The 27,771-nt window shown below is 38.1% G+C and overlaps 1 protein-coding gene across 2 annotated transcripts in view; it reads right to left on the reverse strand.

Annotated features, from left to right (window-relative positions):
* LOC145492439 (box C/D snoRNA protein 1-like) overlaps positions 1-27,771 on the reverse strand; it is a 60,738-nt gene that overhangs the window by 31,435 nt on the left and 1,532 nt on the right. For both annotated transcript variants that reach the window (XM_081471885.1, XM_081471886.1), the window contains exon 2: positions 10,762-10,868. In XM_081471885.1, coding sequence (XP_081328011.1) covers positions 10,762-10,868 — 107 coding nt within the window. The remainder of the gene's footprint in view (positions 1-10,761; positions 10,869-27,771) is intronic.

Here is a 27,771-nt window from a genome sequence, read left to right on the forward strand (position 1 = left end):
CAAAACTGATGAGAAAACAAGAAATTATATTATTTCTTTACCGCATGACAAAATGTCCCACAGAAGCAGAGAAAATTGACTTTGCGAAAATGAGTTAATTATTGACTTTGGAGGACAAAACGAAACCAAATACAACCGAATTTCATTCTTGTAACGGCTAACATTTGAGAAAACAACGCAAAATAAAAGTGAAGAACTCTTGTAAAATCAGTCTGAAAACAAGAAATCGAGTAATTTCTTCGCCGCGCGACGAAATATGACGGCGCTGCGAAAGAAAGTTGAAAGTCGTAAATGAAAAAGACGACAAAAACAAGCCAATTATTTTGAGATCAGTCGTATTTCAACTGTGTTAAATTGGTGGTCATTTTGGTTCTTTTCCCAGCGGTTCTGTAGTAGCTTAATAAGACGCAGAAATATTTGAACGAAGCGAATAAACAAAATCAGCAAAGTGCCTGGAGGTCGCCGTAAATTAAATATGCAGAAATCCAACGTGCAAGTTACCATTCACTTTAAAACCTAAAATTCCCAAATACAGGGAACCAAATGAAAGAAATGCGAAAGGGAGGTCAATAACAATAGATTTTCATTCAAGCTGAGGCGAAGAAACCTATTTAAAAGCAAAAAATTGTTCAAAATTTTGCACACGTGCTTCACTGCATGACCACATGTTCAAAGTATTCTTTACGCTAACGCAAAAGCTTGAGTTTTTGCCGACCGCTTTTCCAGACATTTTGACGCCTGTGGCTTTACCAATAGTTCCAAAAGTTGAATTCAACTTCGAAGTAATAATTACATTACAGTACATTACCATTTTTGCTTCTTAAGTCTGAAAAGCTGCTTTAAATCTGTGATCTGAAAGTGCTCTGATCTTCATGTTTTCGCGGCAGTTGTAGGAAGAAAACCTTCTCCACCAGAAAGTTCTACGGACTCTGTACTACTTGATCCTCCATACTGAGGCCACCTAAACATTGATTTGTATTTTTCCTTTCTATTTTAAAGCCCAAAGCAGTAATTCATCCCTGTTAGGAGTGAAAACAAGACCTTGGACATTTTTAGATTTGTCCCGAAAATGCGCCATGATTTACTTGCACTTTTCGAGCGCACAATTTTAAGAAGAAAAACTGTCTTTCTAGACAGCAAGCGGTGGAAAATGGGTGGAGCAAACTTTACAAGTAGTAGGACACAAAAAACCTCGTGGAATAAAACTATTGTTGGCCTGTGGAAGAGAGCCTGGAACAACGAAGCTGCGAGAAATGTTGAACAAAGTCCCGTAACTGATGGAGGACTTGCCATTGTTTACGATCTCTGCGATGACACCAATGAGAATCCGGAGGAAAGATATCCGATAGTACAAGATCTATCTTTAGTTCGAGCAGCACAGATGGCTTCCTTGCGTCTTCTGCACACACTTCCTTCAACCAACAAAGCTGAATACGCCATCAAAATGTATGGATCAATGGAAAGAAGTTTCAACCACATCTTGAGGGAGAGAACATGTCATGTGCCCATGCATTAGGCCCACAAGCCAACTCACTGACTTTGTTGGTCTAGATAATCGTGTACTGAACTTTTCTTAGTTTAAAAATCTTTACGAATACTCTGTAGTAAAGTTATAACTCCACTCACAACCAAAGCATGATGAGAAAAAAAGCCTTCCGACTGAAAACTGCCATGTTTATCCTCACGGCGCTATCGATGTGTCGATGGACTACATGCCGAAGGCCAGAACAAGCTCTACTAGGCGTGCAAAGAATTCTGTGCGGTTTTAAAAATAATTTATCCTCGAAGATGATTGGTTAATTATTTACGGTCAGATCACCTGGTTAGTCTGTACTATTGATCACTTTTACAGCACCACACCTGCTAGTCAGCTTGAGCATTTCTTTGGGCTTTGAGGATGAGAAAAACTCTAACTGGTATCTCAAATGAAAAACAATGTTTGGTATACCGTACATTTAATTCAATCCCTGTGTAGTAATAAGTTCAAAAAATGTAGAAATGATCAATTGCTGTGTTATTATTTTTTTTAGAAAAAGTAGCACTTAATTGTAAGATCTGGGTTATGTTAAAAGTGGATGAGTGAGCAATGTATGTATGTCACACCAATCAGATTGGAGCTACTATGAACAACCAATAAAATTGCCTCTTATAAAAGTGAATTTTATGTGGGAAATTAAGGGCTGCCCTTTTGTGTTTCTATAATCGAGGCTCTGTGAGCAAACTGTCGATTTCCCAGTGGATGATGATTGACATGTGTGGCTTACGGGTTTATTCTAGTTATACAAGTAACCCTTTAGACTTCTGGCAATACTTGTTATAACAGTAGTCTTTTTCTTAAAGAAAAGAATGACTTTTCCTGCATACCACATGAGGTACAAGGACTGTTAAACCTCCCCTACATGAACTGCATTGTTCCAATGGATTTACTCATTCTCAATTCAGCCACTCTATCTTGTAAACTTCTCGTCACCTGGCCCAACATATTTTTCTTCTTGCCTGAAGACAAAACACAGTTTGCCTTGCGTGACTCAGCACTGTTAGATTGAGTTCGAATACGTTGTGAATAAGATCGAAGTGACATCTGCTCGCAGGGTAGGTGCGAAAGATCTTCAGAGAAGTCAAATTTTTTTAACATACAAAATGTAAACCATCGGATGCAATTTGAGGTCAGTTGTGCGAAACAGCAAGGTCGCGTACTAAATTTTCGTATGGGTGTACAATTGTTCCAATAAGCACACAAAACCTTTACGTACCAGTTGCTTACTGAAATGCCAAAAACTTGCTAAAGGATTGCCAAAAATCCAAAAAGTTGCTACCTAAATTTCAAAAGACGCTACCTTAATTTCAAAAGTTGCTACCTAAATTTCAAAAGTTACTACATAAATTTCTTGATATCTTTAGATAAATGTTAATTAAAAGCTTTATTTTTCGTTCTTCATGATAATTGCTAACATCAGTCAAGAAATATAGCTTGAAACTTAGCTTTAAAGAGTTACTTGCAAATATGGGAGAAATTTAAGGATATTCTCACGTAGTAAGGGGACAAAACATGGTTCATTTGATGTCTTGCTGAACGTTGTCATCTGACAGGTTATATGTGTTCAAACTTCCAAAAGGTGATAAGCAATCAAGAACTTAGCATAAATTGAAGTTTTGCATGAAATTGTTGACTTTTTCGGGCTTGGTATGTGCTCTAAACCTATATTTTGCTCAAAAGTTGCTTAGAAAGGCAAAACTTGCTCAAGGTTGCTAGAGCCACAAACAGTTGCTCAAAAGTTGCCGAACACAATCAGGACAGGCCTAGTGAGGATATGGAAAATACGCCACCCGAGTCCTGGATGTGGCTTGTATGAATTTTATGAGTGGTGTATTATCCAGTAAAACACTCGTGTCTATATAATAAATATAGTCTCTTAAACTGCAAACTTTTCAGATGCCGACTTTTAGTGTGGTTAGTACACTGGGAACAGAGAAGTCCTATTTGACCTTTTTCCAGTTAAATTCATCGTACAATATATTTTGTAGCGCAACTTGATTTTTTGTTGATTCAAATGACCTCATGCAATCATGTTGCGATGATTAAGGTGGCTGAACACAGTTTTTGATACCTGTGTTTCATTCACCTTTTTCTCTAAAACCCTTGATCTCTCGGTCGCCAAAAATAGCAGCAAGCAAGTTAACAACACAAACTTTGATTTTTTATGGTTAAGCTGACATATGTGCCGTTGCCATGGCAACACGAATAAAAATAAACAGGCCTTTAAAATCGGTTTTGTTTATTTGTAGAAAATCTAGTCATTAGATTTTCTTTACAATTTGCATGCAACAAGTTTGTAACGATTCTCACAAGTTAACACCATTTTGCTAATAATTTAACAGAGAGATCTTTAATTATCCCTTGTTGAAGGTTCACTGGAATATCTAAAGTTTCCTTTGTTAAAGTTCAATTATTTTCAATACTCCAGTTACTTATTTGCTAAAGTATTTTCGTGCCAAATTTCGTGAAATTCTAACGAGTGGTTCTTGACAAATAGGCGTGTTTCTGAGAGTGCAAATTTTCATTCAATCGTAATTTTTTGACTTACTACGCATGCGCTGCATTTAACTGGGTTCTTTCGGTAACACAGAAAAAGCTGGGAATTGCTGAGTTCTTTCCATCTTTACCTTTTCTAACATATAGTTGTGATAAAAGACTAAAGCCATCAATACACTGCGTTCAATTATAGAGAAAAATAGCGCAGATAGTACGGGTGTTGCATCAGCAAAAGCGCGCGCGAAAACTGTGTTCGGCCACGTTAAATCTACTACATATAGACGTATGACGCTTTTCGCAGGTGTGTGACTTTGTGATGTGATAGCTCATCAGCCTATTCAAGCGTCAAGCCCAAAAATGTTTGTCTGTGGGCAAAATTTAAAAGCTCAGATTGGATTTCATTTCGAGAAGTTCTAGCTAGTTTTCCTCGCTCCCGCTATGTGGGATTTGCCTTCCAATGCGATTTATGTTTCTTCACTGTTACTTGCGTAACATGGAGAGTTTGTCCCCAAGAGCAGGATTTTCTTATGGTGGATTCATGTCGGCGGTTGAAACTTATAATCTGGTGTAATCATGAGCTTTTAAGAGGCTCGCAAGACCGCAGAGTTCTTTATTAGAGACTTTTTTGACCAAAGCTACGGTGGCCTCAATGAAACTGTTCGCTTTGATTTCGAAAATTCAATTTCAGGAGCTCAACCCTCCAGTAGTAGTACCATTGATATGTAGAGTGGATTGCCTCTTGTCAATCTTTTCTAAACTTCAGAGCAGAAATTTACAATAGCAGCCTCCAGCGACCTCGCCTCTGTCATCAAAAACGTTCCCAATGCGTATTACAAAAGCCAGATTTTGTGTTCTTTACAGTTAGCTGTTCCTTTAAGATTATAATTGTAATAGAAATGTCTTGAATGAACTATACTCAGAAAGCAAACAAAACAACTTTCCATTTTTAGTGCAACAATCGCAGTCACATAGACCTTGACCTAGAAATGTAAAACGATACATGAGCCTACAATATTGACTAATACAGTGACTTCAGAAGCTTTATCTACTGGTCAGCCGAATTACTCCAAAACATTTACAAATGATGGAAGGACATCATTTGCATATCATTTACATAACCTGCACCACAACTAAAACCCTCACAGGCTATTTTGAAATTTTCGATGCATGCTTCAACTCCCAATAACTTGAAGCCTTGCTAATTTGAACCTCCTGCCAACTCGAAGCAAAACTAATTTCCCCTGGATTTGCAACATGCATTTATAGTAATTTTACCCTCTGCAACTCAATCCCTCGACAACTCTAACCTCCCACTTTCTATAATAATACAGTAATGTTACCCTTGATAACTCGAACCGTGTTTGTCAATATGTCATGACTCAAAATAAACAGGACTGTAGTCGAAAACACTGATTCAGAAACTACTTCTTGAAAAGGTATATGAACTCTGTAGCGGTAACCCAAAGTTGGTCCAATGTTCTTTGGCTGCAAAGTTCACAGCACCTGGACTTCCAACTTGTCCAGAACTTTGTGGCTCGGATAATTACTGGTGCAAGAAAATTTGAACACATAACTCCATCACTCAGACACTTAGGGTGGCTCCCTGTAAAAAAGCAGCTTTGTCTCTGCAATGCTATCTTTGTTTTGCAAACTTAAAACTGTGTGTTTGTATCTCAAAGTTATTTCTTGTCTGCTACTATTTTGCAAGTTTGGACTTATTATCTCTCATGTGGTCACTTAGGGGAGGTTAAAAACAAAAGAACATTTCAAACTTTTAGCTCTAAAAGTGGTTCTGGTAACTTACAAGAGATGGTTGCTAACAAGAGGTTCCAAATATAGTGATTTGACTAAGAAACTTTTGGTATTTTGGTTAACTGGTCCCTAAGGAGTGGTGGTTGATAGCAAGAGATGGTCACAACCAGAGGTTTGACTGTACATTCTGATTTATACAGTGATTTAGAAATATATTGTTCCACTTTCACTTAACTTCTCTATTATCAAATTTGTTTTAAAGGTGCACTGTATGGATAGAAATGCAATAAACAATGTTTTTTCCCCTTATTTCCAGTCATTGAATGAGTGAAAAATTTTAATATTTTGTCTCAGCTCCTGATAATCCAACCTCACAATAACTTAAACCTTGTTCAATTTCCCTTGAAGGTTCAAGTTATCAGGAGTGGACTGTGTGGGTAAGCTGAGAACTTTGTGGGTGGGTGTCAAAAAAGTTCAGAATTTGATTATCAGCTGAGAAAATATTATGACTGTCACAGTGTTTGGAATACAATTAGCATGTGACCAAGGATTTGGTTTTCACATTACATGAACTTTCCAATGAATTGCATCTTTTAGTCAGGGCTAAAAAAAAGTGCCATCCAGACGTCCAGGACAAGTAGGTTTTCCTGCCAGGCAAGTAACTTTTTGATCTCACTTGCCTGACAGGCAAGTGGGGTGAGGACCAGGCAAGTTGTCTTTCAACTAAGTTAAAAGGTAAACTACAAGCAAAATTTGAGAGCCGCTTGTCGAAAGGGCAAGCTAGAGTTCAAGGTTTTTTTAGCCTTGTTTCGCCACTTTGCAACTACAGACGTAATTGATTTCAGCACCAATGCAAGATATGGCTCAATAAAGTAGCATCGTTTAGTAATATGTTAACTGTTTGTATTCTCAGCTCATATTTAAGTGGTTCTTGGAACCGATTAGTAACTTGAAGAAAAAAAAAAACAGAGAAACTGCAGTCAATGGTGGCAACAGGACTGGCTTATTTCCTATAGTTTGGAATGAAAATAAATTTTTTTTTTTTTAAGTTTTTTTGTAACACTCCTTGCTTTTTCAATTTATGTCCAGCTTGGATGCTGTTTTTTTCTGTGGAAATAAAAAATTGTTCTAACTTTGTTAAAGTCTGGTTAGTATTCTGTTTTATTATATGGCTGTCTCACAAGGACTGGGAACTACAGAATTAACGAATTTGATTGGCTGAAATCGATATTGACCGCGGTCTAGATTTTCCCATCTAAACCAGCATCCAGACCGGTTTCATTTTGTGTTGAAAAAGTAGCAAACTAAAATAGAAAAATGTTCACCATTGTCTTTTATTTTCTTCTCAATCATTTATGGAAGTGCCAAAAAGCCTGATGACAAAAAAAAGTAGAGAGGATGAGCAAATTTTGGCAGGTTTAAGTTAAGCTCATCGCCGTTTGCAAGCAAAATGTCAGCTAGTACAAACCAGTTACATTAAACGAATTAAAGTTTTCTTCTTTGCCATATAATAAACATCTTAGTAACTGAGCTAAGTTGGTCTGTATGGGAGAATCTTGACCTCCGTCGTGTGTACAGACCTCACTGCGTTCGGTCTGTACTCACAACCTCGGTCAAGATTCTCCCATACAGACCTCCTGCTCGGTTAATAAGAACTAAGTATAGATTGCAGTTAGGAAATAAATCAAACCTGAGCCATATATAATTGATAAAAGTGCCGTTTTTTGTCACTGACTTGTATATTTTAGCAAGACGTTTCGGCTAACTCTTAAGCCTTCATCAGTTGAAAAACCGCTTGATGTTAAGCAAAGAACTTTTTAAAACTGAAACTTTGCATGTGCTGTATGCACGTGACTCGAGAGAATTTTAAGTGTGTGCAAAGCACTTGTAGACTTCAGGGCCATATATGGTTTATAATTTCTTCTTTGTTGGGGGAGGCTGCCAACATATTACTGTACTTGTCCAGTGAAGCATCTAGAAAAAGGCTGTAGCGAGTCCTGGAACTCACACAGCCAGCAAACTACGAGTCCCAGGCTGCCCAAGACCCATGAACATCAACCCCGTACTGTACTGGATAAACAGCATGGAGACACAACTTAGCAATCAGAGCTTGTTTCACTTTTTCGTTGCACTGACTCAAATGAACTTCTTAACTGAGGGCCTTGGAGAGCCATTAAGTGTTCTTGGAGACCAGCATGTTCCTTAAGGACTTCTTAACTTGTGTACAGATTTTACAATACATGAAAATGCTGTCTTTATCATACACCAGCCATGACTACTTTTACTCTCAGTTGTGCCTTCATATTGTTCTTGTTGTTGACACTCTATTGGTTTTGCAAACGTGGGCCATGCTTGTCTCCCCTCATATATTTATAAATGGATCAAGCATTTATAAAGATATGAGGAAAGTGAAACAAACGATTAAGATTCTAAACTATAGCTACCAATGGAGATTGCTGTGCTGAAAGACAAATGCACTTGTCAGTCAACGGAAACGCAAACTAATAAGTCGAGAACTCCCAGGTTATTAGTGTACGTAATGTGGACATTTCATTCAAAATAACAGTGAAGTAGAAATGTATTCAATCCATTTAACTGATACTATACTCGACCTCTTCAAGATCTTGTCGATGGATTTTCTACGATTTACTAGTATGAAATATGCAAATTCGCATACCTTGCTTAGCTTGTGTTTGTACACAGTAATTGACTATGCATATGCTACGGTCGGTCGACGATAACAGGGCAAAAAGTTACCTCACCTTTGGATATTGTGTGCCGACATCTCTGCTTATCTCTTATGTTAAAACTGTTTTCAATTATTGATCTGGAGAAGTAGACCGGAGTGGACATCGCCTGCATCGCATTTTAACTTGTATTTCGCCCGCCATAGTCAATCGAACGTTCAGAAATTGAACTCAATTGCACCTAATCTGTGGATTGAGTTCGATTGAGTGTGGCAATTGAACCAAATCGAACAGCAAACTTCGTGCGAGTTTGATTTCTGAACCAATCAAACTCAATCGAACCGAATTGAACTCAATCCATTAGATTGTGTTCGATTGGGCTCGGCAGCCTAACTCAATCGAACACAATCCAGTGGATTGCTTTCAACTGTGTTCTGTGAATAAATTTACTTGAACAAAGATTATGCTATGCGAGTCGAAAACATGAAAAACATGTGTTATACTGAAGTAACTCAAGCCTCGAAAAACTTATTCTTGATTTTCAACACCAGTTTTACAAAAAAATCATGAGTTCAGAAATCAAAAGTTCAATTTGGTTTGGTTGTCCAATTATTTTTGTGTGAGTTCGATTTGGCTTGATTGCTGAACCAAATCGAACTCAATCCATGAATTGAGTTTGATTTTGTGCGATTGAGTTTGATTGAAATACAGTTTGACTGGGTTTGATTGACTATGGTGGGATTTTGAGGAAAATTAACTTTTCAATCTAAAAATGTTTTGACACTCTGAAATCTGTACGTTCTGTAAAGTCAAATAACCAACTCTTCCTGTTTATGACTCTTTAAGAGCTGTAAGTTAACTCTTCAGCCATTATTTGTACCTTTTTTACCCAAACGGACCAGCAAATTGTCAATTTTGACCCTCGCCTGGCTTACAATGCGGCGATCTCGACTGGCCACCAGCACTTCAAAATGGAAACAAATATAAACATCACAGCCATCCAAATCGTAGCTAGACTTTGAATTGTAATGCTAGATGATACAGTTCTTTCACTTAAAATCTTGTCCATTTTTGATAAAACATGAATCACAAATACCCAAAAATGTTTTGACAACCCTCTAAGCTCAGTCAAAAGTCTCGAGTCTTTTAGCCCAGTTCCCAAAGTGATGTCACTAGTAGCCTGACCCAGATCCCACTTTGTGCAGTCTTGAAAAAAAAAATTACAAGTCCAAACGCTTGTAGAAATGCAAGGATTTTATCAATCAAGATAACTTTTTTGCTGAAGTAGTCAGGGGAACTAGTAGATTTTATCAACGAAAATCGCATCTTTCCTATCGCATCCATTTTAAAACATAAACAAGTAGCCTGCGTGAGAAGAAAAATGCTGTTTACTACATTCAAATCTCTCTTTTCGTTCCAGAGATGTTCCAGTTTTTAAAATATGCAAATTAGCCCAGTGATGACATCATACACTCAACCAAATTTTGATCAAATATGATGAAAAATCTCAGCCAATTTGTATCAGAAATATTTGATTCTTTGCAGTAAGATTCTACTAAATGTGCACCACAATATGAGCTTAACAGTTCGGTTACCATCGCAACATACTGGGTTCCAGACCTCCCTGATATTAAAGGCATTTCTGGCCACCTTTGGCATTCCATTTTGATATCTGCCAATGGGGCCTCATATGCTTGATCCAGCAAGCATATAAATATGTTAGCTCAAGTTTGTGGCCTCGTTTAATGCATTGCAAGCTGAAAATCACTAACATATTGAAATCAAGTGGGTGGGGACTGGAAAAGAGTGAGTTGCCACAGGAACATAATTTTTTTTATAGCCAAAGGTGTGTTTCCTGTAGAACTATTAGCCTACCAAGTTTCAATGGTCTGCACTGCAAATTGACCAAAATAGCTCTATTTATAGACTTGATATAAAATTGGGTTGAGTGTATGATGTCATCAAGCATCACATTTGCATATTTTACACATTTTTCAAACTTAAATATCTCTGGAATTAACGCAGATATTTGCAAACCGTAAACAGCATTTTTATTCTTTCATGGAATTCTAAGTGATACACCTAAAAAATCAAGGGGGAAAAATTTGATCATAGTACCACTTTAATGGAAAACTGTTTTGGGGATTGGTAGCACTTTAGGGTTTGAACTGAGGTATTCAAATCACAAACAATTGCAAATATCCTGCATACCTAAGTTGTTATTTGCCTCAATCGTGTTTCTATTGATTACCTCATCAGATCACTTTTAAATAAAGGCATTTTGCTTACCTGATAGCAAATTACCATCAGTATACTTATCAAGTGGTAAAAACTCTGTCTTACAGCGTACTCCTGAACATTGAAATTGCATCTTGTGACATTTGACGCATCTTAAACTGAGAGACACATAAAGATAGTTAGACAGTTGCTGACAGAAAAAACTACTTGTCCCAGAAGTGCATTTTTCAAGCCAGCACCATACTCAAGTAAGCAACTGACCACACATCATATAACTAGGGGTATAGAATGGTCCTTGAAAAATGATGGGGCAAATTTTTGGTGAGTCTTTAAATCTCTACGTCTAGAGACTAGAGTCTCCGAATCTCACGCTTGTAAAGAAAAGCAGGTCTCGGAATCTTCTATTTTGAAATTACTCTTGGAGTTTCGGAGTCTCGCAAGCCAAGCGAAAGTCTAGTCTGAATAAGCCATCATACAAAACAACAGAATACAGTAACAAGTTACAACATGGCTCAACATTGCAATTGCTACTTTGAAACATGTAATCTGCTTGTAAATTGCAGTAACGTCTGCTGGTACTGCTCATAAAAATCCCATATTATGCTCAGTACTATTTGGGATTATCCTTGGCCCATTTCTTGATGAATATACTAGTGTTGGAAATTAATGCTCGTCTGCTCACCAATGCAAATGTGAAGTGTTGGGCGAGTACAAATCATCGATCACTCACCTGTTTGGCGAGTACGATTTTCACTGAGTTTGGGAAATTGTTTAAATGAAATCTTGATAACTATTTCTAAACAAAAACTTGCCAGTGCTTTTTTACCTTTTTCATCCTCCAGGTTGCCCAAATAACTTGCCAATACACAACTTAGTGTTTCATAAATAGAAAAAATGAAATATGGCTTCCAAGCAGCGATAATTTAAGCCTCGTTTACACTACGCTGGAGGATTTTGAAAACAGGTTTCACTCTGAAAATGCATCAAATGTTTTCTGTCTGATGAATTTAAAAAATGCAATCATCACCAGTCATTTTGGATTTGTGTTTGAGGAAAACTCCATCAGGGAAATCACATGATTATCGTGATGCCAGCATTTTCGAAAAGCTCCGTCTGGTTTGAAGAACGTTTCTAAAAGCTCCGTCCACGCTACACTGGAGAAATTTGAAAACGCAGCTTAATTTCTACGGTAAAATCGCTTCAATCTACAGCAAAATCTGCGATCCTAAGGAGGGTGCTCTCTCTCTCGTTAAACCCGCAGATAGAATTGCAAGAGAACAGGACGCCAGCACAAAACGGAAGACTTGACTGGGTAGGCGGTGGGACCCTGTGAACAGCCTAAAGGAGGAGTCTCGTACTGGACCAGAACAAGAAAGCTCAACACGAAATGGTAAGCTGGGCCATTCGTGATTGTGAGATACTGAAAAAATGCATCGTTTGTGAATCATTGCGGAGAGGCATCTATCTGGGTGAGTAAAAATTTCCCCAGGTGAGTGTGTTTTGAGATTCACTGGCCTGAATGGCAAGTTCTGTCAAAATTTAGTTTCCAACACTTTAAACAGGTCATGCATTTTGTTTTTAACAAAGCATCAAGGTCATGTTAGTTCTTAAATAGAATCATTTGACACTGTTATGGTCTTTTCACATCATGTGCAAGGTCAGTAGTAAACCAGAGTAAACACATAATATTCAAGAAACAATAATCAATGTTCATTTTGTAGCCAAATGCAGACTTATAGCCAAACTGTTCCTTTGTCTCAAGTGATATATTTTCAGTGATCAAGGCAGGCCTTCTGATAGGGTGCAATAAAAAAAACAGAAATTACTCGAAATTTTTGAGGCAGATTATGAGATAAGAATGGGCTGATAAGCGATAAATTATGCAAATTGTGTGATTTTCTCCTCAGCTACTTAAAGCATATTTTACTAGGTTTCATAAGAAGAAAACCACTTTTGGGCTGCTCCAAAGACAAACTGAACATAAAGAAACAGAAATTAAAACATCTATGCATAAATTGTAGTAAAAAAGACTCAAGGTGCTTGTCCACCAAAGAGTTCGGAGGATGATCGTTCACAACGTTGCATCTTCAGCCTATTGTCCACGTGAAGGGGCATTCTCTTGCTCTATCTTTTTCAGCTAAATTTAGCAGGTGTGATCTAGTCTTTCCAGTCAAAGAAACAGGTGGGCGTTTTCACTACAAACTTATCCATGAGGGATGTTTGTTTCACATTCCACAAAAGAAGCTACATTTTGCTGACAAAATAAACATCGCTTGGATCATACAGAAGTTGTCAATATATACCGGCAATTCTGATTGGCCCAAGCAAAGAAAGCGATTGTTTGCGTTACCCCAATAAGCAATGCTTTGAGAATGAAAGCTAGTACCAGTCCCCGGACATCCAAGAAACGCCTTGAACTTCGATTGTTTATGAAAGGTTTTCAAGGCTTTTTCAAACACCGTGTCTCTATGTCCAGCAGCTGGACAAGTTTTTCAAAATACTCCGTGTCCGGCAGTCAAAATTATTTTTTAAAAATTTCAGTTAATAATGTCAAATCCTTGTTTATATGGCTGAATACTAATTTTGGTGAACCCCCGGTATATCGGGATTTATAACGTAGACTATTGTAAAGTGACCAGCAGTCAAATGTTTGAATAGCAATCCGGTTAGACTAAAAAGCACTGCGGTTAGCCTGAAAAGCACTGCGGTTAGCCTAAAAAGCATTCCGGTTAGCCTACAAAGCACTCCAGTTAGCCTGAATAGCACTCCAGTTAGCCTAAATAGCTCTCCGGTTAGCCTGTTTACGGTTAACTTTCAATAATGCTAAGGGTAACTCAATAAATACTTAAAAAATCCGAAAATTACCGGGCGGTTGCCGTAGCGCAGTAGTCATGGGTATCGCTTGCCATGCCTGCGACCAGAGTTCGATTCCTCTTGAGGTCACCTAACATAAAGTTCTTTTTATTCTTTTTACGTTGTTTTACTTTATAAGTCTCACTGCCAGACATGGAGTATTTTAAAAAACCTGTCCGGTTGCTGGACATGTAGCCACAGTGTTTTTCAAAGACAAATCATCTTGAAATAACGGGTATATGTGGACTTTTTCCAAATAAAACATTAAAGGAGAAGGTTACTCCAAAAATCGTGCATTTTTTTCCATTACCAATAAAAAGTTCACATTGAGTTGAGTTACTCACTGTTTTAGCTTCTGAAGTTGATGCGATCCCAATGAAAAAGAAGTGAAAAGTTTGACACTGGGATCCGCCATTTTGAAAGGATCTTGAGGGCCAAGCCGCATATCCGTGACATCATTCTGTCCAAAATGTGTTTGTTCTTTTGAGCTTTAGTATGGCTACTCTTGAAGCCAGAACATGCTAGTGATTCCAGGGATGATAATAGTCAAGTCGAATGGAACGATCGGTTGGAAATGCTCTGTGGTGGGCTCTGTGGTGTACTTGTGAGAGATGTGCAATCACTCCAACACAACGAGAATGTGTTTGTTGCTGAGAACAGCTAGAGTTGGTCACCAAGATGGAAGGTACATTTTGCAGTACAATTGCAATGGACGCAGTTAGTGGAAGAGGAAGTTTATTTTTAAATTAAAGTAAATTGCTCTCAGAATTGAACTGGTGGCTTAAATAAATCCCCAGTTTAGTGCTTTTGATCTGATTTGTCTCCATTTTTATTTCACTGGCAGTTCAATGCAGAGGGCATTCTGGTATCACAGAAACTGACGAGTTTTCAATGGTGTGTTTAAATCGGACAAATGCTTTCCACCTCACAAGTCTGTTTTAATATTTGTAAAATTTGGATACTTTTTGCTTGTGCTTGTATGTGTTTGCCTAGGTATCTTTACACTTATGAGTCTTATGGACTACGTGGACTCTTGTGAAATATGCAGTGACTTTACATGTAAGATGCGAAGTGAAATCGACATCTCTGACGTGAAATGTGAAATTGATGACATTCCTTATCATTTCCTAAGATTTTTTTGTGAGAATTGTAATTTGTATTGTTGGAAAGCGAAGCATATGTAATAGGTTTTGGATAGAAGAAAAAAGTATGTACTACTTTTACACGCGTAAACCAGCTTTTTGAACATTAACTCTGTTAGTGTGTTTATCTGCATCTGATGTGTCGTGTCTACTTGCCTCGTTATTTGACAAAGCATGCAGTAAAATTAAAGCTTCATTTTTTACCTTAGCACTGCTTTCATTAGCAACTATAATTCCCAAAAATAATGTGAATGAAAAGAACCTGTCCTTAATTAATGAAGAATCGTGTTGACAAAATTGAAAACAAATTGTAACAGATTTCAGACAAAATTTTATTTACATAAGGATATTGGATTTTGCTATAGCAGGACTTGTCATCGGTAATAATTTTATTGTCGATATATAGATAGGACTGATGTACAATTAACTACTTCTTCTGATGTATTTAAAATCAAATTAGACAGCATTTAAAAACTTGTAAGTATTTTAATGCATCCCCGGCTGTCAAGGCCAATTATTAAATATCCTCTGATTTTTCGGCTCACACAATAGATTAATAAAATTGAAAAAATACTTTTTTGATAAAAGAAAACCATAGTGGGTTAGTCTGACTTTTAATTGTAAAGAAATCTGCAGGGCATTCGAAGTTCCCATGGTACCCTAAGAAATCACTTCCAAAAAACATGTGCAGTCGCTATGCATCAATGAACACGAGAACACAAAAACACAAAAAACCTAGCACAATGTCTTAGTGCAGTCCGGTATGTCCGAAAAATCGCTCCCGTAGGACTTTCGTGCCGAAATTGAATTTTTCGCTATTTTGCACTAATTTTGGGTTGAATAGTAAGAATCCGATGGGGTTCAAATTTTCAGATTCCGTCTTCCCATGTTTCTGGCTTCTCAAGGACTAAATTTATGCTAATTTATGCTAATTAGATGCAAAAATAAGTTTTGCAAATGGCTTTGCTCTTAGATTCAAGGTACAGGGACCAAACTTTACACAAAGCTTGCTCTTGATGACGTTCGTCGTATGACTTAGATTGGTTCCCATGGCAACCAGCGATGACGTCAGGATTAACTACCAACTATTTTGGCCATCTTGGATCCGCCATCTTTGATTTTCAAACTCTCATACTTCTAAAGGAAAACAGTGCATTGTTAATAAACTTTTAGGGTGCGTTTCTTTAAGAAAATCCAAGATTGGATTCTTAAATCCGAAAACGGATTTTGCGTTTCTTTTCTAAACAGATTAATCCAAGATCCCTCGGATCAAGGAACCGAAGAATCCACTCTGGGCAAGGATTTTTCGGTTCCTTTGACGCACCATGATCTGAGTGATCTCAGATTGATCTGTTTAGTAAAGAAACGCAAAATCAGTTTTCGGATTTAACAGTCCAATCTTGGTTGTTTTATAAGGTCATTCCGCTGAAATAGAACCTGCACTGAGATTTTTGTCAAACTTTGCCTATTGATTGTTTATATTATAGGAACTTAAATTTTGAAATAAAAATGAGGGGTCCCGATGTTCATTTAGAAGCAACAGTACCTTGTTTGTACCCAATAAATCCTTATAATAGCACCATGATTATAGTCACAATTGCTTGCTAAATTCACGTTTCTGACGATTGTTTCTTGTTCTACACTGAGAATTGGTTCATATTTATTTTACACAGAGAAATTTATTATTCAATTCAAAACAACAAAAAAAAAAATGATAGGTCATCGTACTCGTTTTCGAGGAAATGACGATTTACCTCTATGGCGAAGTCCAGCCGTAAAGAAAAAGCCGTCATTTTGTAATGCGCGCGCGCTAATCACATGTGAAATTATGCGCACTAGGGATGCGCAGTGCAATACTGCGGAATGATCTTAACAAAGAAACGCACCCTAAGTAACGAATGATAGCATGTGCTGCGCGAACTGACGAGTTTCTTTTCAGGACTTAAAATTGCGAAACACGCCTAGAGTTTGGAGTTTTACAGCTGTTTTTTTTTTTTATTTTTTTATTTCACTTAGGCCTGGTTTGGATGTCGAATTACATATGCGCCAAATCATATACCAATTCGAGTCGCTTCGAATTAAAAACATGCAGCATTTGATTTAGATGTGGCATTTCACATTTGCCAATTCGAAATCTCGAGCGCAGGAAGCACATTGATGGGCATAATGAGGTTTAGTTTTTTCCTCCCGATGGCAAGTTTGTGATGGAAATTATTTAGGCAAGGTCACGATCTCCTCAACTGCGCTCAGCTAATGCCAGTCCACCTCGCGCAGATGAACGCACTCGAGCATGAGGACCTTATGACATATGAGGCATTGAAGTCCGAGGATTTTATTGAGCGAAGTCAGAGATCCCGTTCACGAGGTTGTTCACAGATCAGACGCTAGAACAGGAGATCAAAGTGTTAAAGCACCACGGAGGTATGTTCAGGTTAAGTCAAGACGAAGCCGCCCTAGATCACCTTCTTGTCACGTCACTGCATCTCTACCATATGGTAAAGCAATAAAACGCGTCCGAGGCTTCTGAGCGGAACGAGCACTATCAGCTCTCTTGGGATGTTGCTGTAAGAACGCGAAAAAACGCCATGAAACTCCGCCAGTCGATAGAGCTGCACTGCGAAGGCAACTCATTTACAGTTGAGTCTCCCTTGAAGAGTGTGTTGTCGTCAGCTCTTGTGCCTGAAAAAGCAAAGGAACATATCCTGTGCTACGCAGAGAAGGGCCAAAAGCGGTTTGAAGTATTTGTTGAAGACAAACTGTTGCAATCTTCTAAGCACTCCTTATGAGACGCTATGAAAAAGCTGAGACTGGTCACTTTGTTCGCCAATGGATTATTAGCGCGCTTCTCCAGCAACACAATCATCAAGCTGGTCATGGTTTACAATAACAAAATCAAATGTAGTTTGATTTTGTTGCGCTCATCTAGTGAACGCAACACCTGCTGATCCCTAACCAGGTGTTGTGTTCACTAGATGAGCATTTGTCGCAAGAGATTTGTGTATCCTCTCCGGACACTGACGTACTAGTCCTGCTACTCAATTTGGTTTCCAGGGGACGTCATGGAAACCTGAATAGCCTGAATTTTTGACAGGCAAGGGTGCAAACACGGCACGAAAAATTGGATTTACTCTAAATTTGATCCTGATCAAAGTCGAAGTCAAATATGATCATAGCTTTGATCCAAACTTTGACGCTTGTCAAATGTGTGTCAAAAATGTCATGGCTTTGCCGATACATTTGATCCATGACAAAGAGGAGGGCAAATTTGATCTTAACTTTGACTCCACCTTTGACCCACGTCAAAGGGGGAATCAAATATCTTATGGATTTGCCATACATTTGATCCCTGCCAAAGGCGAGGTCAAACATGTCAATAACTTTGACTACAGTTTTGACGCGCGTTAAAGGCGTTCAAAGACACCACGGCTTTGCATACCTTTGATCTCTTATGTCAAAGGCGTTCAAAGGCAGCATGGCTTTGTACAACTTTGATCCTACATCATGTCATGTCAAAGGCGAGGTCAAATATGGCCATATCTTGCGAGTCCGCTTTTAACGCCCTAATAACCTGCGTTTTCGTATTTTTTGCTGTTTTAACGATAAAATGAAAGCTTGCTTTTTTGTCAATGTGTATTTTTTTAATAAAAAAGTTTTCACTTGACCTGGAGGTGGCACAAGGAAACAACTCGAAAACAGCGGGAAAACGCGGCTGCCAGCGGCTTCCCGCATTTTTCTGGCCAATCGGAATAAAGGTCAACGAAGTCGGCTGTGAGGAAAGCAGACATTTTTCTTCATTTGGCTTCATTATGGCGGCTTTGGTGAAATTTTCGTTGTGTTTTGGACCAGGAAAAGGTAAGTCTCTGAATTTCGTTCATTTGTTTTCAATGTTCAGAGAATAACGGAGTTTAAAAAGTAAATTAAACGCAGCAATGGCTACATAAAGAGCTGTGAATTGCGTATATTTATGGCAAGGCAGATCCTCGGCAGTGAAAACAATTTGGTCGAAGGTTAATTGCACTTGACTGAATCACAGTTGATCGGCAAAGCTCTTCGTTAAGAAAGACCAAACTTTATTTTCAATTCACATATACTTATTTACAAACGTTGACAAAGATAATTTTTTTTTCTCACTCAGTCAAGTCTTGTGCATTAAATTGAAGTGTCCGTCATAGCATAGATTTTAGCATGATCAGTGCTTGAAATAAACGTAACTTAATAATTAAGCTTAAACTTAACTCTATTTACGTATAAATGGTTGTGCACAATGCCTCTGGTAATTTCTGAGCTTAAACAATTCCCTTGAAAGAAAGCTCATGTAAATATAAAGGAAATTTGCATTGAAGGAAAAACTCAGTCAGCCATGCATGACAATCCATCACGACCTGACTTAATTATCATATTCATTATACCATTAAAAGAGTTGTTGACTCTGAAAATTTAATCTATGGATAAGTTTCTGCTTTTGTCTCTAGTTACCATTCTATTGAAAAAAAGCTCTGTTTGTTGCCACAGTTGAAGTTATGATGATGTTTGTTCATTAATGTTGATAAATGACTTCACTGGGTTGAATTTAACAAATTGCATGTGGTTTAGTGTGGTCTGTACTCTTATCGACAATGATACGCACCATCACAGTGGTCAAAATGTTGTGGACTCACGAAGCGCAGTTGAGTGAGTCCACAACAAATTTTGATCACTGAGATAGCGAGATCAGTAGCAATTGTAGTAAAAATATGTTTTGATATTTGTTGTATCAGGCTTATGGATCAGTCATTTGGAACTCCACTATCTCCTACCCAACCATCCCCCCCGCCCCACCCTGAACCTGCCAGGCATTTGACATTTTGAACTGTCTCCTGGGCTAAGAATGGTGTCATACCAGGTGATCAAATGCACCTACCCTGTGACATTTGCAAAACTGAGTAATAGAAATGTAGATTGAGTGTCAACCGAGGTGTCAATGGAGTGTTGATTGAGTATCGATCGGGTGTTGATAGAGAGTCGATTTAGAGGATCGATCAAGGGTATCAATTGACACTCGACCACGGATGCCTTTAGTACACATAATCCAGCTTATCTGTTAGTAGGTGAAATTGTTACAATGTTTGATAAAAAATCAAACTTGCCATTAGTTGCAAATTAAAAAGCTGACCCCATAATAATATTATTATGCGACCTCTCTGGACAATACCAGTAGTTTTAGAGTTTCATGTCTTGGTCTTTTGAGCAGTAGACAATTAAATGCCAATAAATATGTGACTAGTGGAAATTTGCTTATGAATGTTGTTTTTATCCTTCAGCTAGCCACTCTAGAAGAACTGAAGAAATTAACAGAATAAATTCTGGGAGAGGATACAATATACAACTCTGTAGCTCATAGTCAACTCAGATGCAGTTAAATCATGCAATGCTCCAAAGTGTGCAAACATCAGAACATTTTGGTAAGTAAAAGGCTGGAATATTCATTTGTTATTTCTATATGTTGTAGCATAGACCATCTTATAATTTCTTCAGCCACAACTTTTAATATCTTTTTCCAGTAAAGAAAGGATATAAATAGATTTTGAAAACCTGGCTATAGCTTATTAATGTTATTTTAATTGATCATTTTTATTACAGTCTCACTCTGTGAAAAAAAAAGTTGTTTCCTTTTGGTTCATTTAAGGGCAAGTAAGGAAATGTTGTCTTTCTTAAGGGACAAATACATCAACTGGCTCACCTGGATGAAAATTAAGTAATTAAAATGTTATTGAAAACATGCAAGGGGTGGGAATCTTTTTGGTAAATGAATCAAAGTTGCAGAATGTTGCAAACCAGTCTCAGGAAATGTTGGTTTTTGACTGGTAAAAGCTGAGTTTTGAATCTACATTTTGAGTGGTTGTCTGCAATATCGACTGTTTTGGTTTGGCCATCAGGTTTCCAAACCAAATTTTTCCAAGCAAACTTAATAATATGATTAATTCATAACTATTGATGGGATCAGTAGAAAATTTAAGGCGTAGAGGATTTGATAATAACTTAGTAAAAGAAAATTGACAAAGACATTTATTTGCTTTTACTCAATTTAAAATTTTGTTGGCAAATTTGACTGGATAATAGCCATTTCCCTCTATGAGATGCGGCTGCACTGGGAATCATAGTGGTTGTATTCATCATCTTGGACTGGATTTTTGTTTCAATGAATGAGCCATGCAATTCCATGCAGGCATGTCCCATATTTGTTAAATCATTTAATTTCAGGAATTTTTTTCAGTGGAAAAAAGTGTACAAGTAGTTGCTAACTGTTTACTAATCAAATGTGCAATTATTTTGATATGTTTATATGCTCCTTTTCACATAATATTATGATCTACAAGGAAAATAAGGAAAAAGATTACGCCACTGAACATGAAGAGATCTGTGGAAATTACACAGGAACAGCAATATTCCCAAAGGTGTGTGTATTCCTCATTTCTTGTCACAGTTTATGTCAGATTTGTTGATTTTTAGATTGCTATTCTGCAACCATAAAAGATCTTTGTTGTAAGAGGTCTGTAAGATGTCTTTAAGAGACAGGCAGACAGATGGACTGGTAAACTGGCTCTAGGCTTTTTATTTATTTGTGCCAAGCTGTACACTTTTAAAATGACCCCAAGTCTTTGTTCTCTTATGAAATTGTAGCTGGGGATAACCCTTGTTCAGCTGGTGAAATTAGTTTGTTAAACTGGCTCTTAATGACATACCTGTGTGACCAAATCTCTGAGTAGAGTGGAGAGAAATACAGAAAAAAGGCTACTATTGACAGAAGCACAAACTATTCGAAGGAGGAGTAATGATCTGATTGGTCACGTTTTATTAATGTGATATTAGCAAAAACTATAGGCAAACTTTAAGGAATAGAATGCCAAGATTCACCCTTAATATTCATTTCCAACGTTTTTGTCTGTTTGCTTCTGTTTAGACAAATGCGGACAAGCAGTGGTCGACAGGATGGACTTATCCAGTGAAGATGCATTGATTAATTTCGTCAACGCCTTAGACTTTGTCAAAATGTGTCTTCCCTAGAAATAATGGGGATTTAGTTGGCATTGACCCCCAACAAGGCAGTTTAACCACTTTGATGAGAAAGAAGTGGAAAACACTGTATTCCATTCCACTTATAATGTAAGAATGAGCAAGTGCAAGAAGCAGAAAAGGAGAACTGCCAAAACATAAGGAGTTCCATGCAATGGACTGTACGTGCCATCTGGAAAGGACGCTTATACACTAGTTGACTTTTGTGCGAAGTTTGCTATATCTTTCCCGAAATTTTGTGGTTGTCCTCCCTATTGTCTAGTCTGGTCTAGTAAATTTAAGGAACTGAGAATTTAGCCGTAGTACTTCAATGTTAGATAAATGCACTTTGTACCATGGAAGATTTGTTGACTGTTGTTTTCACGATAGACAGAACAATGTTTTCCTTATGATCAGTCTCATTACGTGTAGTTTGAAACCAAGCCTGTAACGTGGCTTTTTGAAACCTGAAGCCCAAAACATTTATGTAAGGTACTTGAAGGTATTTACTCTTGATAAAAACGGGGGGAAAAATTGAAACTGAGATGAAGTTGAACATATTTATTTTCTTAAAATTAGGCGCAATGATCTTTCCGGGCAGCTTTTCCGTTAACATTTGTCAATAGTTTGGTACAAAATAACCTTATTAAAGCTGATATATTCTTCAAAACTTGTCAGACATAAATCAAGAGTATGGATTTAATTGCATCTTTCGTATGCGGAGCTACAAAGCTAGTGTAGTAAGCAGAAAAAAGCGTATAAGAGGTGGATCGCGCGAAACGTGATCAACGGTCGCGCAGCGCGAAAGAGGAGCGCGAGCGAGAAGTTCGGGCAAGATGCGCGAGCGCGGAACGCGCAGAGTACCTCTGACAAACCTTTGGCCTGCGTCACAGGCATCTTCGACCATGTCTTTAGCAAACCTTTGACTCGAATCGCAGACAAATTTGATTACACTTTTGACCCGCCTTTGACAGTGCGCAAAGGCGTATCAAAGGATCACCTTTAACCCTAAAAACACAGGCGTTCAAAGGTGAGTAAAAACGGCCTTTCACGCCTTTGATTTGGTGGTAAAGGTTTATTCACAGATGATCTTTGATTCGCGTCACAGATCGTCAAAAGCGTGCAAAGGCGACCTTTACAAAACCTTTAACAACACATTTGACGCGCGGTAAAGGCGATTTTTCGTGCCGTGAAACTACAGAGAGATTGATGTTACTCAGCGAGTTCAAGCGATTGGAATACACAAGTGTCAAGGTCTGATTAGATTGCACCACTTCATCGGATCCGACTGGGGAGAGAAGTTTGTTGGTATCACGAAGAATTCCTGGGTGAAAGCTTACATGACACTCGATAACGACCATCTCACGATCGACTGTTTCAGAGAGCTTGGTGAGGGTCTTATCCAAAACCAGTTAGCCAACGGAGAACTGCCAACTCAAGTTAAAGACCTAGAGAAATTTGTCTGCCAAGTGTACTGCAAAGCAGGACCTACCACCCTTCCTGAACTTCGATGGGAGCTCTTTTGACTCAGTAACTTGGAAGGTGAGATGATGCCATCAAGCGCGCAAACTTCATAGCCATGCGTCACAAATCCTATACCACCAGCTGCTCAGATCTTATATGCTTGTCTCTCCCTGCACCCCAAGCTGTCATTAAGCTTACCAAATGCGGCTGCAAGTCAGACTGCGGGGGACTCTGTAGCTGTTTCAAGAACGGAATTCCATGCACTCCTCTTTGTTAATGCGGTGGAAAAACCTGTACAAATCCATTCGCAGACGGCACACGAGTTGATGACGAGGATGGTCTTAGTGCATAAGAACTTAAGTCACATTTTATGCACGAACACTTTTAACGGAACTGTAGATTAGTATCATACATAACAGAAAGAAGACTAAAAACGTCTGCATTGTTACTATGGGACTAACAAAAGTCAATGATATTTTCCCATGAGAAACTGAAAGAGTACATGCGTTTAGCAAAAAAGGAAAATAAAAGAAAGATCTGCACTTAACTGGACATCGCTCATAACGGAAATCATTCGTTAGTTAAAGTTTATTTAAAATTCACTGTTTTGCTTTAGAAAAATGAGAGTTCGAAAATCCAAGATGGTGGATCCAAGATGGCCGCCACCAAAATAGCAGGTAGTTAAACCTGACGTCATCGCTGGTTGCCATGGTAACAAAGTTGTCATACGATGTACGTCATCAAGAGTAAGCTTCGTACAACGTTTGGTCTCTGTATCTTGAATCTAAGAGCAAAGATATTCGCAAGACTTTTTTGCATCTAATTAGCATAAATTAGCATAAATCAAACCCTTAGAGTAGCCAGAAACACGGGAAGACGGGATCGGAAAATTTGAACCCCATCGGATTCTTATTGTTCGGCCCAAAATAAGTGCAAAACAGCGAAAAAAAATCAATTTCGGCATGAAAGTCCTACGGGATTACACGCCGTACCGCACTATCTACGAAAAATAATGAATTAAAGCTTGCAACATGGAAGCTTCTTTATAAATCCTGGTAAGACTAGTAAATGAAGAAAAGAATTTCATTTAGCCATTCTCCCAGTTATTATAGAAAAAAAAGCGGCAGACTGATTATACATGAAAAGCGTGTGATTCACATCGTTTCAGCGTCCTTTTCATGAAAATACATTAAGCCTGAAGGGTCGAAAATTTTTGGCGACTAACAAAGCTGTGCTGGTGACCAAACCTGAAAACTTAGGGGCCAGTTGGCCCCAAGGTTTTTTCTTGAAATTCGAGCCCTGTAGTCCAACGAGGAGCTTCAATTTCTTGGGTAGAAATAATATTTACCAAATCAAGTCAACTACAGTTCTGCTGGGCAAAGGTATTTTTAAAAATTAAAAGTATGACTGATAGCCACCTATTTTCGTTCCTTGTGATGCGCCGTTTGCTTGCAATGTGTGCCTTTACGATGGCCTTCCATTGAAAAATTGTGGGAGAGCATTTTTCTTCAATGACCTCCTTCTTGTGTTTCAACCCACAAGCTCAAATCAGTATTAAGTTTTGAAACAGTCGTCTGTGAAATGCTCGTTGCACACATAACACATTTTCGAGTTTTTTTTTTTTGTTTGCATGAATCTCTTATCCCGACGTAGCTGTTTGAACCACTTCTTTGGCAATTATTTGTTCTTTGCAGGCAAATTAAGTTAAGTCACTCCTCTTTCCCTATCCTTTTTGGTTCCAGTTCGGTTTGAACATTTTAGCTCACAACTGAATAAACAAATTTAGAACAGAAAAGAAGAGCTTAAGCCTTTGAGCTTCGCACCAATTCGGACGGAATGACGTCACGGATATGTGGCTTGGCCTTCAAGATCCTTTCAAAATGGCGGCTCCCAGTGTCGAACTTTTCACTTCTTTTTCATTGGGATCGCATCAACTTGAGAAGCTAAAACAATGGTGAGTAATTCAACTCATGTGAACTTTTTATTGGTGATGGAAAAAAATACATGGTTTTTGGAGTGACCTTCTCCTTTAACTAATGGTTTAGTTTGTTGAAATTGTTCATTTTTTCGCGAACTATGCAATTTTTCATGAACTGTGCGATCACATGCAATTTGAGGTCGATTGTGCAAAATTGCACCATAACGTAATATCAGAAGGTCTGTTAAGGGTGAACTCAAACTGATTGATTGTGTAGTTAACTACCTTATTACATGAAATTTTTGTGAGACATTTATTTCGTGAATTTTGCAATTCAAAAAAAGTTGTGAAATTAAAGTGACGCAAACAATAAGTGTCGCAAACACGACATGATGCGAAAATGAAGTGACTCACATTAGTTACTGTTAACATTATAGTCCCACCATTGCATTTTTGTTACTTTTGACGTTATTGTACCTTCGTTAAAGTTGGTTATTACTAAATTCAAGGACAAGTTTAAGTAACATTGCCAAGGAAATGGATTGTGTGTTACTCGAAAATGCGAATAAGTCCACCAACCATAAATGTAGTAAAATTTGACCATTAATGTAATAAACTGAACAACCATAATTGTAACACAGCTTAACCATAAATGTAACAAACTGCCTATTATCCCTGAGTCAAGGGGCCACAAACCCTGCCATTCTCTTATATCGTACAGGGAGGACAGGAGCCCCGCTAATCAAATTGGAGGACTCATTGGTCCAGCATCGGTTTGGCCCAGAGGCCAAAACTCGAAAAGGCATCATTATTGTCCATGTGAACATTTAGAAATCATGTCTAAGTACCAGAAAAGATCTTGAGTGGTCTAAAATAATTGCACTTGAGCTGTTTGCAAGACGGAAGAGAAGAGGTAGAATGCCAGCCAAACATCGCCTTACAGAGAATAAGCCTGTTTTAATTTGAAATTTCTTATGGATGGCTCCGTTTTGTATCCAGTCAAGGGAAGGGGGGAAGTGGAACTATTTAGGTTTGTATTAACCATATATGTGAAAAATAGTCTTTAACAGTGCCTAAGAAAACCGAGATACGACTTCGTTTTAGGTCCGACACTATTTTTTATTGTTTGCTTCTTTAAAAGGTGGGTGGCTAGCCACCCAATCCACCCCTGGCAAATGAATTCTAAAAGAACAAAATAATGACTGTAGAAGTTCGAACCAGAAGAGATAATATTTGGCTCTTTCGGTTTTATTTTCGCTTGAAGACAGGGTGTCCCAAAATTTTCTCACTTGTCTGTTAAATTACTCTAACAACCTCAATCTTCTTCTACTGTATGAAACTTTATCAACTCCCAGCACTTCAATTGAGTGCACTTAAACATCATCAACTTCGAGCAGCTCAAACGCACTTATTGTAGACCACTCGAGATCTCTTCTGGTATATAAACTTTATACTCATACTGCAAGTACTTTCTAAATGATGGCTTCTCGGGTTTTGGGCTCTGGGTCAAAATGGTGCTGCGGGAAATAAGTCCTCCAAATTGATGTACAGGCCCCCCGTCCTCCCTGTACTTAGCCTGTTCCAGGAAGCAGGCGGGCAAGGGAAAAATGAGTGGGAATAAGACGTCTTAATTCCGCCCCCGACTATTTGAGAGCCTGGAACAGGCTACCCTGAATGAAATAAGAGAATGGTGGGGTTTGTGGCCCCTTGACTCAGAGGTGATAGGCAGTTTATTACATTTATGGTTAAGCCATATTATAGTTATGGTTGTTCAGTTTATTACATTTGTGGTCAAATTTTTACTACATTTATGGTAGGTGGATTTATTACATTTGTGGTCAAAAGTTATTATATTTAAGGTCAGTATTACATTTATGGTTCCTATTACAGTTGTGGGTGATACAGTAGCAACATAAATTTTAACTGTAACGAAGAATTTCAACTCATGTTATAAGAACTGTTTTTATGAATTCATGCACGTCTGTTATTAATTCGTAAAAAGAGCTCGGAAAGATTTCCGTATAACCCCATACATTTATTATGCATGCAGAATTATTAATTATGTATGCGCTCTATTGTTTTTGAAGACAATAGCAACTCCCTAAGGTATTTGAATATATACATTGATAATTACTACTTACTGTGTGAATAAAAGAGGATTTGATTGCGCGCTGTGGCGCGCTATCGCGCGTTGTCTTTTCGCCGATTCTTTTCTTCCCCTAGCTCCATTCTTCTCTCTTTTTCTTCCCCATGTTACCCAGGCTCCTTACGGATTTTTTTTCCTTTTTTTTCTTGTACCCCATCAGGTCTCGAACCACTCACCTTTTGCACACCTCTCGCTTACCAGTCTCTCTTCTACACCACTACACTACGAGGTTCAGTTGAGACTTACCCCTCCAAAAATAATTTTTACTGTACTTGACTCATTCGCATTCCAAAAAATTAACATTACAATTTACTAATTTATGTGTTTAACGCATGTTGCACGCTGCAAGAAAACATGCATCGCATGTGTGGGTGCCTGGTGAATAAAAGGGGCGGGGAGGGGGAGGTGATTTCTTTCTTTCTCCCAATCGCTTCTCACAGTGAACCACAGCCTAAACATCGTAGACCCAGACACTGGTGCGCACATCCAGCGCATAGAAAATACAT

This window comes from Orbicella franksi, chromosome 7 (assembly GCF_964199315.1).
Source record: "Orbicella franksi chromosome 7, jaOrbFran1.1, whole genome shotgun sequence".
In the NCBI taxonomy this organism is placed as follows: domain Eukaryota; kingdom Metazoa; phylum Cnidaria; class Anthozoa; order Scleractinia; family Merulinidae; genus Orbicella; species Orbicella franksi.